The sequence below is a fragment of the Gopherus flavomarginatus genome, chromosome 9 (genome assembly GCF_025201925.1).
Source record: "Gopherus flavomarginatus isolate rGopFla2 chromosome 9, rGopFla2.mat.asm, whole genome shotgun sequence".
NCBI classification, from domain to species: Eukaryota; Metazoa; Chordata; order Testudines; family Testudinidae; genus Gopherus; species Gopherus flavomarginatus.
The window spans coordinates 9902976-9916408 of record NC_066625.1 but is presented as its reverse complement, the minus strand read 5'-3'; the positions used below and the strand labels follow the sequence as shown (position 1 = coordinate 9916408).

Genomic DNA, 13433 nt, shown 5'->3' with positions numbered 1-13433 from the left:
GAGCTGATATTATCCTGCAGTAGCATGAGACTGATGCAGAGTAGGACATTTGATTGCTAATTATTCTTCATTTATGTTTAAGGCACTCGAAATCACTAAAATTCGTCTTACTCTTTTTTGTAATCAGATGTGATTAGAATCCTTCCGATGACACCACAGCTTTCCAGTTTAAGTGGTGCTAGATTCTCTCTGCAGAGGATGCAGAGCTTGTATCTTTCTGACGAAGTTCACTATGCACAGCTGAAAAACATAGTTTCTTCCCTTAGGCTGTCTCGGTTTTTAACATTTGTTTCCCAGTCGGGGGTTTTCTCCTCTTAGAAAACTGACATGGCTTTTCTGAATAGTGGTCAGTGGGTTTCTCTCATCCAACCCTGACAGTCTTCTCTTTTCTCATCCTCTTGACCTTACCGGTGCATGGCATTCTTCTCAATTGCCTAGTGTAGTTTACTGGACTCTGAAGGACATTGTTCTGCTTCCATTACTACTTATCCCTGTGCTCCTTTTTTGTGCTGCTAGCAGTGGACACTCCTGTATTGTTAACTCTTACCATGTTGATGTCCCTCACGATTTGGCCGTCTTTATCACTGTGAAGCTATTTTACACTTTTGCTAAGGTATAAGCATATTCTGTTGCTGTGACTTTAAACTGAAGTAATTTCTACTCAATAACAGAACTCTTGAGACTTTGTAAACTGAAAGTAGGGTTACCTTATTTCCCATTTCTTTACTATTGTGAGAGTTTTTGCCTAGTTCTTGAAGAACAGGGCAGGGAGCCAGGAACTCCTGGGTTCTAATCTCAGCTCTGACAGGGACTCCCTCTGTGGCCTGAGGTAAGTCATTTAACCTCTTTGCCTCAGTTTCTCATCTGTAAAATCGATATAATACTCATCTACCTCCCACATTAATATTCTGGTTGTAATCCAGTTCCCAGTAGACAGGGCATTGGCTTTCTTGTTGGCAATCTCAGTAGAGGCGCCCAGCTCTGAATGGGCCATGGAGACTAAACTACCCACATGCGCCTAGCAGTGGTCCGTCCAGGTCAGACTTAAGGCATGCCGGTATGGCAGCTTGGGAGAAGCTTTTGATTGTGGTGCTCCATGCAGTAAGTACTGAGCTTCAGTCTCATAGTCCATGGATGCAGAATTTTTCAGTTATGAGTTAGGGGTTAAAACACAAGAGTAGGAGCTTTCCCAGCTGGAGACAATTCCTTAGCTCATTGGTGTTCAGGTTTATTTATGAAATGATGTGTAAAGCATTTTGAGAACTTTCAATGGAAGGTGCTAGGGAAGAGCAAGAATTAATGCTCTTAAATTCACATAGGAGTTAAATTCAGAAAAAGTTCGTTAATGTTTGTAAAGCACATCTGAAGATGACAGTTGCATATCTCCAGTATGATTTACTTCTGTCTTTTCTAGACCTGCAAATGTTGTTGTTTAGATTTTTCGCTGAATTAAATCTTTTTTTTTTCCTCTCCCACTTCCCAGCTCTCACAAATCCGCTACAACTCCTTGCAGCCCAGGCTAGCTCATCCACTCCCGTTGTGGTCAGCCGGATATGCGAGGCAGCAACTGAAGACCCTGCAGCACCCTCGGGTGAGCCAGATGTAAAAAAACCCCGGATGGAAGAGCCCAGCGGAGCAGTCCAGGCTCAAACTGGAGTCATCACATCCACAGCACCGCAAGGACAGGCAACCAGTGAATGACGAATCGGTGGGAGGATAGTAGGAATATAGGTGGGGCAGTGGCATGAGCCTCGAAAGCAGTTTTCAAAGAAAAGAAAAACCACAACTGTAACAACAGCTTGAAATTTAGAGAATTACGAGCTCTTTTTAAAATTATATTTAAAGGGCAGGTCAACAACAGTTCTTAGAATCTCGAGGTGCCAAAAAGAAAGAGAAAAATCCTCCCAACTACCTGTACCTGGAACTCAGTTCTGCCTTTACTTATGGGATATTTTTCCTCTTTTTAGATTAAAAAAAAAAAAATACAGACAACTGATTGTATGACTGCTGGGATTTATTTTTTTTTAAATCTCCTTCCCTTTGGGATGGGAGTTACAGTTCAGCATCTAAAGGAATGTATCACACGTACATCTGCTCTCTGGGAAGAAGGCTGATCATCTCTGATGGCTTGCTATTCTGCCTCTCGGAGCTTCAAAACATATGACCATTGAAAAGGGCCACCCAAGAAGATTTAGAAGGATGGGTGCAGCTTCTCGTAGGAACAGCATTAAAGTAACGTGATACCAAACGGGGGGGAAAGGCAGTTGTGTTTTTTTTTTTTAAACAAACCCACTCCTGCAAAAGATCCATATATCCATGTTTGTTTATATGGAGATTTGGGAGGGGGAGCTACAGGGCTCAGCCAGATGGATCTTCAAAATGTGGTTTCTGTCCATTCCCTTTGAGGGAAAGTGAGAAGATGGACGAGCAGCATTAATCTATTTCTTTTAAAGAAAAGAAAAAAAAAACAAAAAGGGGTGGGTTGTCCTCTCACTGATTTCTCAGTTATTCATCATCCGCTTCTGAATTCACAGCAGAAAATCATAGTGACTGAACATGTGAGAGAGGGCATCTTTGAAAGGTTCTGTATATATTTGGTTTTCTAGTTGTTCATATGTCCCCCTGCTTCTGGGGCAGTATGGTTTATTCATAACATCCTAGAATGAAACTACCATCACCTTTCCTGTGAACCCAAGGGGCATATGGTTAGCCTTCTGCATCAGTGGTTGTGTCAGTCCTTTCTGGCAGTACGACCCTCTGGCCTGAAGACCAAATGGCTTAAGGTCAACAGTCCAGCACCAGATTGAAACTTGGAAGTGGATTTCAGCAGGTGTCCCATGGTGTGAAGCTGAGACAGTGAGTGTAAATTTCAGGGGTGAGGGGCAGTGAGGATTAAAGACAGTATTTGAGAATGAATCTCATAAACTAATGCAAACCGAAAGAACAGAGGCCTCACATTTTCTACATGAAAACTGGCAACTGCTGTTTTTAAAACAGGCTTTTGAGGTTTTCCTTTGCTCTCCACCCCGTGCCTCCCAATGATATAGTTAGACAAAGGACCAGGAGTCAATTGCATTTGGGACTGGCCAGTAGTCAAGATAATTTCCTTTTAAACATATATTTGTTTTTAATTCAGCAGTTGGATTAAATCATGTTCTTTTCATAATGTACTAAAAAGTTCAGTGCAGACCCAGTATCCCTACAGATTTCTGAGACACCTGAAGTAGTTGGGGAGTAGATGCTGTGCAGAATGACCCTCTTTCAGCCTCCAGTTAATCGGTTGTAGTTTTTATTATACAACCCCTTCTGCTATCTTCTGTCTAAACACCAAAGACATTTCTGAACTTAAAGATCCTGATAGCTTGAGAAATGAGAAAAGTAAGCTAGCAATGATGGAGCATGTGTCTTCTTTCTAGGGATCTGTCTGTCCTTTCTGCGTCCACTGATGCAGTGCAGTGTTGTCATCTTGCTGTTAAATCCAAACTGACAATGCTGTTATGGAGCAGAGTGCAGTGAGCAGCAAGCTCAGTGTGGAACTTTTTAATGGGACGGATTTCCTCAAGATAGAGCAAATGAGACCATTCATATGCTGTACACGTGGCAGTTCACAGGTGATAAGGAGCAGAGCAGAGCTGATTCATTTCTTCTAGCATTTTAGGGAGGAGACAAATGTAGTAGTAATGGCTAACTGTAAACAGGCGACACTACTTCTCTTCTAGGTTTCCTTTCTCTTTGCCAAGTCCTGTTCCCTGTGACTGAGATTCACTTTCTGTATGAAAGCTGAGCAAAAACAAATTTTTTGGTTTCCAAAAGAGGAGAAAATTCCTGGGGGACATGGTTTAGGGTTACACCTTGAGAGGAACAGACAGCCTTGAAGACAGCAGTGCATCTACAGCTTGACCATTCTAATTTATCTGTACGTTGGTGGCAGTGAGTGGACAGATTATCTGGATTTTAGTGCATTTAATTGATTTCTGAAATCTAGCGGCGGCTGTTGTAATTTGCCTAATAGTCGCAGTCGGCCAATCAGCAACTTTGCACCTATTCTTGGTGGCTAAATCTGGTTTTTTGACAGTAGTCAGCTGATGTAACGGTTTGCTCAAAGCCATGATGCTAAGAGGAGACTATTAGCAGAGACTCAGAAATAGAGCACAGTGATGAGAGTGCAGCACAATTTGTTTGTGTCCCTACAGCCAGTCAGTAACATCACGTGAATGGTACTTTGAATTTCAGCAAACCCCCAGAAAGAACTATAAGCCTGGGAATCCTTTGTTTAAGACAGGCTTTTTAAGTCTTGTAACAGGTCAGGTGAGCAAATGCTGGATGACTGACAAATGAAAAATATTGTTTGCATTGCTTCTCCTTGAAAATGTGCATAAATAGGACCATACCATAAGCTGCCTTAAATCATAGATCCATTGAAATCAATGGAGACTTGTAGACTTACAGCAGGTGAGTGTTTCCACAGATCAGTTGTTGGGTTATAGATTATAGATTTTAAAGTGGACATATTTGCCCCTCCAGCATTCAGGGCAGTGTAACGTTTTCCAGCCTCTCCTTTGTGGCTCAGGACACCTGCTGGCCAAGTTGCTAGTTGAAGATAATAGAGTGTACTTATCACCAGTTGCAAGTGGAACCAGTGAACCTGTAAAACCCCAGAATCTTTAGTTTATCCAAGCAGTGTTTTCTGCCTCATCCCTCACCAGTCTGGTGCATTCACTTTCCATTCTAGGAAGCAGCCATGCCACTTATGAATTAACCCTTCTTTGCCAGCCTTTTAGTTGGCGCTTGGCTAGTGTTGGATCCACACTAGGAAAAATAGCACTTCTTACCCCAAATCCTGTAGAGCCTATGGAAAAGTGTTCTCCTTCCTTATTTGCAGCAGCTGATAAGAGTATTTATACCTACTGTCAGGCCTCTCGAGTGGTTCTCTAGCATGCTGCCAGTTCTAGAAAGCTGCTCAGCTAAAACACTGCAGTTACTAATGAAAATTCCTCTGCAGAATTTCCTCTTAAAAAGGGCAAATTATAGGTATTGGCGATTGAAATAACCTAATATGTTATCTAATCCATCCCTGCCAAAGCAAGATTGTTGCAAAGCCAGAAGCAAGTTTTCTTCCCTGTTACATGCTTTTTCAACCCTTTATAAGTAAGTAAGTAAAAAGGGAAACTTAAATGCATGAGTAAGATAAATTTGTCCTGTTTACACACACTAAAAACTAAGTTTAGAAAAATATCCAGCTTTATTAAAACAAATCGTATTGGATTGGAATAGCCATCTATTAACATCCAGTTTGTAAACAAACTTAAGAAATCAATAACTAAAATAGTCATTATTTCCATCACGTCCCTATCTGTGTCTGCTGTTCAGTTAGTAGTGATAAAGTTATCCACCATTCCATGCTTGCAACTTCATAGCTATAATTTCTAAATGAAATATGTATTGATAACCTAAATTCTTGTAGTGGTGATCCTCTCTCTTGCTGTCTTTTCCCCTTTGTGTTACTAATCATAGTCCACACTCAGCTGATGGGGTATAACCAATATGGAGGAAAAGAGTTGTGGTGTTCTTGGTTATTGGAATGCAAAACTCGGCCTGGAAATGTTTGGTGATAAGATGGACTGAATCCATATCTGAGTTTGAGGCTTGTTGACTCTTCTTTTCTAGTTTAAAGTGATTTCATTGGAGAGTATTTTCCCTGCACACTCCAACTGATGCTGTATTGAAAACAACGGATGCTCTCTCTTTTCTTTTAACAACCTCTCCTTTTGGGGTGGTTTGTTGCTAGTGACTGTCAGGCCCAGGCCTAATCCCATGAATTCTACATTTTCGCACCAAATCTCTGTTGCTTTTCAGATGACTGTGATAACTGTGCTGTCCCTTGGCTTCAGCAGGTATCCTTGGAGATGGAATCCAGCGCAACTCCAAGGTCATTTGAATTACAAGTGGCCATTTCATTGTCTCCCCCCCACCCCCGTCTGTCTATGTGAAGGTGCTCCTACATTCTGGCGTACTTGAATGTGACCTCCCATACTTGGGTTACCTTTGCAGAATGATATTGAATATGTTTTAGTGATTGACTTGAAACTAAGAAAATGTTATCCCCAAAGAATTCCCAGGAATCATACAAAAAACTGTATCTGCCTTTTAAACTCCCCTTTCTATTTGAAAGTGGGAGCTACTAATTTTTGTGTAAGGTTGCAACATTAAAAAAAATTAAATGAATTTTTCTGTTGAAACTTTTAAAAAGTCTGTTTGCATTTCAGCCCGTTTTTTCTTGTTCTTTCCAGTTACTAGTTAAGCCACACCACACGTTCTACACAGGGTATTAGTATTAGAGAGGCTTTCTCTCTTGAGTATTTATAAATGACTATGGAAACAGCTGGGATAAGGATACAGAGTAAGGTCTTCAACTGAAGGAACATTTAAGTTTGATTATCTGAAACTCCCAATTGTCCAGAACAGGGTCATATCCCCCTTCATCTATTAATTGTATTGAAAAAACCCTTGATGATTTTCCCCAAAACTTCCGTTATCTGAAATTATTGAGCATCTCTCACAATATTTGACTAATGGAGGTTGTACCATACTTTTTTTTTTTGTAAGTTCCTTTATCTGCTATAACCCATACCTTGGGATAATCTAAAACTGAAAAAAAAAATTAAATCTAGTGACTTTTCACTGTTTCCTTTTTGCATTTTTCTGAGCTTGGACAGTGATGAGAGATGAATCAGTTTTACTTTGATTTCTAGGCAGTTTATAGCTCCTTTCACAAATGCACTACTAACGTGATGCCTGAGTTGCAAACACTGCAAGGGATTGTTCTTGGTTTTAGTCCACTGGTATTATTGTAAATTCACGTTTCTCTTGATCTTGGCTTTGTAAAAGCGTATTTGTAAAAGCAAAATGCCCATATTGGGGTGAATTTGATCTGATATAGGGACCCTTTCAAAGTGTTGTCAATTTGGTCTGATTCAGTGATAGTCCATCACGCTGCCCATATGCAGGAGCAAAGTTCATGGCTCTAGCTCAGTCCCATTTTTCTGGGCCAGAGAGACTGGGCGAGCTGTAGGGGGCAGCATGTTTAGTCTTTGGTGAAGACAGAGCGCTTACATTGAACGCTGTGCAACACAAGGCTGGGAGAAGACTAAATGATAACACATTTGGGAACCACAGGCTTTGAGGGGGACTTGGACAGGGATCATGTTGACCAGCTTATAATAAAATTCTGCCGTGTTTCAATTTTTTGTCTTTTAGAAATTAGCTGCCAGTTAGTACATTATCTAATAAACTACTGAATATGAGTAGCAACTGTTAATTTGATTTTGCACGTACCCCAATTAGATGCCCGACTCCTCAATGCATGTATGGAGTGACCTAGAGAGACAACTGCAATTCAGAGTCCGCTTCCACAACCCTTTTCTTTATTTTACTATTTCATTATTAAATCATTTTAAGGTTGGGGACTCAAATCTACCGAAGTGAGAGCTGCTGACCTTAACTGGCATGTAGTGTGATGTGGAACATTGTTCACTAGGTCAACTGGACATGTTCAGGCTGGAGCTATAGCGTTACCTCTGAGTTCATGGGAGTTTTTTCCCCCAAGGAGACCCTTAGCACCGTTGATGTACTGTAGCATGTACCTGAATATTAGAATGCGAGGAAAACGGAAGAAAAGAACTTTCTGCCATAGCTATGTCCATGGAAGTTAGATGGCAGATATAGTGAAAGGAATTAAATTATAAATAGATCTGGTTTTAACTTTTGCCTATTTTTCTTTGTGACCAGAAGCTGCTCATTTAAACCCAGCCCTGTGTTTGAATGATTACATCCTCAGGTGGGGATTGTTCACATCTTTGTCTGATATGCAGTGTCCCAGGCAACAAACTATGCTGGATAGTTGAGAGTTGCATCATAGGGAATTGTAAAGGTTCTGACAGTGTCAGTTGTGCAGATGGACTCTGCCTTGTCCCTCTGCTGAGCTGTTCTGGCTTGCGGTGTGATGACCAGGAAGCAGTGTTGGGTACCTTGGCCAGCTTTAGAAATGCTTACGCCATGCCTTGGCTTGTTTAATCAAATAGTGGCTTCAGTTCTATGTGCAGCTTTACATTAGATTTTTATATATATATAATATATATACTAGGAGCCTTTTTTATTTAATTGAATTCTCCTAGGTTTCTTAATCCTGCTGCTAATAAACTGGAGTTGGGCATTAAGAACCAGTCTGTAAAAGAGACATGACCAGCTTTGTAGATTTGCCATTATAATGCAGCATATTGATCCTTTGCTTTGCGAATGTTCTTGAACATTCAGCAACAATCTTTCTTTGTTGGCATCCAGGGCATGAGCCATCTCCCATTTCTGCTCTCCCCAACACAGTTTTTTCTTCTGCAGTTGTTTAATTCAATTTCAGTGAGCCTCTGACCTAAATGCTCATTTATATGCCCTGGTTGAAAGGTCTGTTTGTGGGAAGACTATGCTCAACACTTGTTGCTGCAGTTGGACAAAATAAATCAGTTGTGTGACTTTTTTGTTTGAGTAAAAAAAAAAAAAAATTCCTTTTAAAGCTGCTGTATCTCTAGCATACACTACTGCTGTACTGTGTAAAATGCAGTGAAGCCATCTGAAGAGTGTTGTGCTGCAGGAAATCTGATTACAAGATTGTCTAGTGTGAGATTTGCTGAGCTACTAGGGATGAGACGCACACTTCTTTGTACATACAAGATCTTAAAACATTTGCATAGCCTCATGCTGACCAAAATGTTGCTGTGACTTTACAGGGAAGTTCCCCCCATTAAACATAGCTGTCTAGTGACTGTTTCTGGTTAGGTCAAAAGTCATTCTCTTCAGTAGGTGGGTTATATTCAGGATAATGTGTGTGTGGGTGTTGCATCATATGCTCCTAGCACCACTAGTAGTAGCAAACATCTGGCCATGATGATGTTTTTCCATTAAGATTCTGGTTTGTTTGTTTTTTTCCACGGTGTTGTAATGTGGCTGTAAACATTTGCTGTGGGGTGAATAAACTTGGGCAGGCTTTGGACTCTTGCCAGGAGCACCGTTTTTAATTTATTTATTTTTTAAAAATTTGACTATTTATCGAAGATAAAAAGATGACAAATACAAATCCTCTTTTTGGGTGCTATTTCATTTTTAACTACACTGTATGAGACCTTTCAGCATGAATGGCAGGATGTTTCCTTACAGCTATGGAACTATAGACTTTACTTACCACTATAGCTCATGAGCTAGGGCCTAAGAGGGCTGTTGTGCTGAATCCACTCCCCAGTTTCCAAAGTGGCACTTCACAAGGAGAATGACATCTAAGAAACAACCCTTTTAAAAATACTTTTTTCAGAGTATTAATTTAGATCTATGTAAGTATAAATTTTATTTATTTGTGTGGTGTGTGTATATATATAAAAAATAATGGTCCATGACTATTCCCTTTGGTTAAGAGTGTAAATGGTACTTTACGTAGACATATTAGTAAATTCCAACTGCAGGCGCTAATTCTTGTAGAATGATATCCCTATTTTAGTACAGAGTGGGGAGCTGCCTGCAGAGGTGTAGCTTGAGCCCACAGATTCATTCCGCTTATGGGGCACAAGGGCCAGTTTAGGAGTCCGCTCTCCCTCTGGGATGAGTCTCACTTCTGGCACAATACTGGGAAACTCTGTAGCAGCAGCACAAGCTGTTCTATTGGCAGGGAAGACCCCAAATGGCACTAATAAGAATTAGAGAATGAAAGGGATTCAAGCTGTCTCCCAGCCATGGTTTGAGAAAACCAGGCCCCAAGATCCTTACACATTCTCATCCTGCCCTGTACATAATGGAAACACCTCCACATAAATTGGAAATGAAGTAGGCTGGCAGAAAGGTGAGCTTTATCTGCATCATGTTCAGTTTTCCCATCTGCTTTGAATTACCAAAAAGTTTAGAATTGGGATCCCCCAAGAATGGAGGTTCCCCCGGCTGGTCACTTTAGCATCTTGTGTAGTATAGGATATTACCTCCCCAAAGACAACGATGTAGGATACTAGGCTAATCAGTCAGTGTGGTATATGTGTGTGTGTGGCATATTTTTTCTACCCATCTCTTCTTTCTCTTTGATTCCCACTCCCCAAACATCTGCATTTGAATCTCTGCACAAAACCTGCAGTCAAGAAGGAAACATGCTCTTGACAAACTTAAGTGCTGCTTTGTGGCTGGCTGCTATGGTATTCGGAGGTGGTGCAGCCTGTCTCATTCTTTGATGCTCCTCCTCCCACCAGCCTGAGGCGTAGGCTCTCTTAGATAAAATATATCTAATAAAAATATGCATGCAATTAGAATTCCTCCTTTCCCTTTCCTGAGTGTGCCAAATTCATTGCTAGCATATCTCCACTGAGGTTATTGGACTTGCTTTGAGATGAATTTTGACTTATTTTGGCCTTACCAAGGTTACTCATAGCATTAGGGAGCCAGAAAAAAGTGGCTTCTGTGAGGTCTCTCGCTAATATTTCACTGCATTTCTGTGAGGACCTAGAATACAAGCTTTTCCTAGATTTCTGCTGGTATCAGCATCTGGTGGTTGATTTTCTTGGGAGGGTCATTTGGGCTGAAGGTTGTTCAAAAGGGAGTAGCCATGGTGCTGTGGGCAGTGAAAGAAACCGCTGTGTTTCTTCTTCCTGAAGGGAGAAAAGCCACTGTGAAATCCAAATTTGACCCTCTGTATATTATGGTTCTTGCTCCATATCCTCTCCAGACATGACCTAAAGGTTACAGCAAAGGCCCCTGGGAGTCAGCATTCTGGGAGTTAGTGTGGGCTTCAGCTGCTTACTCATATGACCTAGGATAAGTCATGTGACTTCTTGCACTCCATTTGGCTTCACTGAAAACTCTCAAAAGCAGAACCATCATTAAAAAACAGATGCAGTGTCAGGATATTTTCTAGGACTGGCTGGAAGAAAGGATTTAGATAAGCAGAACAGTGGTTTTCATTTGTGGGCCCCTAAAAAAAATTTTGAATGGAGGTGTGGACCCCTTTGGAAATCTTAGACATAGTTCGCAGACTCCAGGTTAAAAACCATTGAAGTAGAAAAATGCAAATCCCCTTCCCGATCTCTGCCTCACTGCTAAAAATCTGGTGTAGAAGATCCTATGTTACACTGACTAAAGTGCTACACTTTTGAAGTGGACAGGCTGCTGACATACACAACTGGGTCCAACAGTGAAGGAGTTAGTGTAAACTTGAGCACCCTTTTTCTGTTGGTTTTTTTTTTTCCCCTCAAATGTCCCTGCAGTCACAGGGAACCAGAGTAGTAGTACTTTTGAAGAGACTTTTTTATGAAAAATAAGAGCAGGAAAAAATGTAAAAGTGTACTTGAAAATAGTACAGAATGGCAAAGCTGTACTACTTTTTTGATTCCTACTGTAGCGCTCTTTATCCTGATGAGACTAGAGTTCTGCAGACTGCCAGGAAATGCAAGCTTTAAGAGAGGATGTGTAATTTAATATCAGTAGTTTCCAGAGTAGTGTTAAGAGCTGTTTCAGAAGGATCAGGCAATTGTATTACACATGCAGAAAACCCAATCTTAATTAATCTCAACAGTAACTATAAGAAACACCAAATAACCAGTAAGAAGGCAATAAAATCTGTTCAAATTTTGAAGATCTATTAGAAAACTGTTAAATCTCTAACCAAGACTGTGAGAGTTTATTCCTGCGTGTTGGGCGGGGGGAGGGGGAGTGATATGTATAACAGAGAGTAGACCCCAGAATATCTCAATGGGTTGATATGGACAGAACCTTGCCGCCTCCGCATTGCAGTTTGGCACTTAGTTGAGAGAATGGTATGGGTGGGATGTAGCTTTGTTTGCATTTTGGCTTCTGTTCTTGGCCAGAGAAGACATCTCCTGCCATAACTTTTTCTAGAGTACTTTCTGATACAGAAAGTATTTTTCATGACCAGTTTATTAATCAGGGCTTTAAAAAGCAGGTTGTATCTCTAAAGTGGAAAAGCTAGGTCTGTGGCATTGGATGTGAATTTCAGCTTCTCTCCTGGTTATGTTGCAAGTGTTGCCATCTGTGAAACAGTCTGCAACTACGGAGTATGTGGGTACAAATTGGGATGGTGGGGAGAGGACTGTGTTCACCAAGGAAGGGGAAGGTGTGGGAATGCAACATCCAAGGGTGGGGCCTGCATGTTTGTGTCAAATGGGATCCAGTATTTTTTATAAGGAGCCATACTTTTTTTTTAAAGGTAACTTGAGATCTGAATGTGATTTCTAATGTATCAAAACATTAGTATTTTAAAGCTATAACAAAGTTTTAAATTTCTACTATTTTTTTCATTTATTTTACCTGTTCTGTTATCTATTATCTTAAATTGATGTATGTGGTTGAGGAGTATTGTGTCTCCTCTTAGCATTTTGTTTCTATAACCAGAAATAAAATTTATATATTAAAGAGAAGGTGCCCTGAAATTGCTTACTCCTTTTGAGTGGCTAAAGGATATGCTCTTACTGCCTGCATAGCATTGTGATGAGTTGGAAGATTTCCTCAGCAGCCTGTGGTGTGGATTTCATCATCTTTCTTGGTATAAACTGCTTGTGTTTAGGCCCAGTTTGTAATCAATTGTGGTGTGGCTGGCTCAAAACAGGGTCTGGCTCCACATGATTATTGTACAGTTAGTAACTGTGGCAAATAAGTGTTTCACTGCTAGCAGAAGCCTAGGTTGGCACATTTGTCTTCTTTGTAACAGTTATTTTTCAGTGTAGTCAGAATCACTTATCAATGTCTATGGAACCACAGAGGTTTACTGGGCCTGCCTTCCTTTCAGCTCTCCCTGCTGTAGAATATCCCAAAGGGCTGTGTTGCTCTGTGCTGCAGGTGCTATTTTTGTGTGCCTGTCTCTTGGGCACTCTGTCTCATGCATGGCTATAAACAGGCAGTGTACATTTGGGGATGACAGAACCTAAATATTTCTCCCTCTCCATCCTTGCCCTTGAATTATGTACAGAACATTAGGTGTATGTTTGTACATCTTCAAGGTCCAGAAAAATCCTAGCTGTGAGCCATCAATTCAGCTCTGGTATTTGGAAGGTACATTTGGGAAACATTAGCTCATCATATTGTTGGTAATAAATAACCTTTTTTCTGCATCAAGATCTATAATCTTTTCCCTGTGGATTAGCCTATCGTCCCTCAAACTGGCTGTAGACTCAGGATCAAGTTTTCACTTACCCATCGGGGTCTTCATCAGTTCTGTGCTAAACCATTTCAACTGCTGCTGTAAATGATAAGACAGCATATTGTGAAGTTCAGAAGTTGGAAATGTTTTCAGCCCATGTATAAGTCCTCCCGTTTAAGGATACATAATTCTTATGCCCTGTTCTTCCCTTTTGATACCTTATGTCATCTGCACCATCCCTAATCTAACTGCTCCTTTT

The 13433-nt window shown here is 40.7% G+C and overlaps 1 protein-coding gene across 1 annotated transcript in view; it reads left to right on the top strand.

Moving 5' to 3' along the window:
• Positions 1-6225, top strand: part of FOXK1 (forkhead box K1) — a 67226-nt gene extending 61001 nt beyond the window's left edge. Inside the window, exon 9 of the mRNA XM_050966567.1 lies at positions 1484-6225. Coding sequence (XP_050822524.1) covers positions 1484-1701 — 218 coding nt within the window. The 3' untranslated portion in view covers positions 1702-6225. The remainder of the gene's footprint in view (positions 1-1483) is intronic.
• The last annotated feature ends 7208 nt before the right edge of the window (positions 6226-13433 follow it).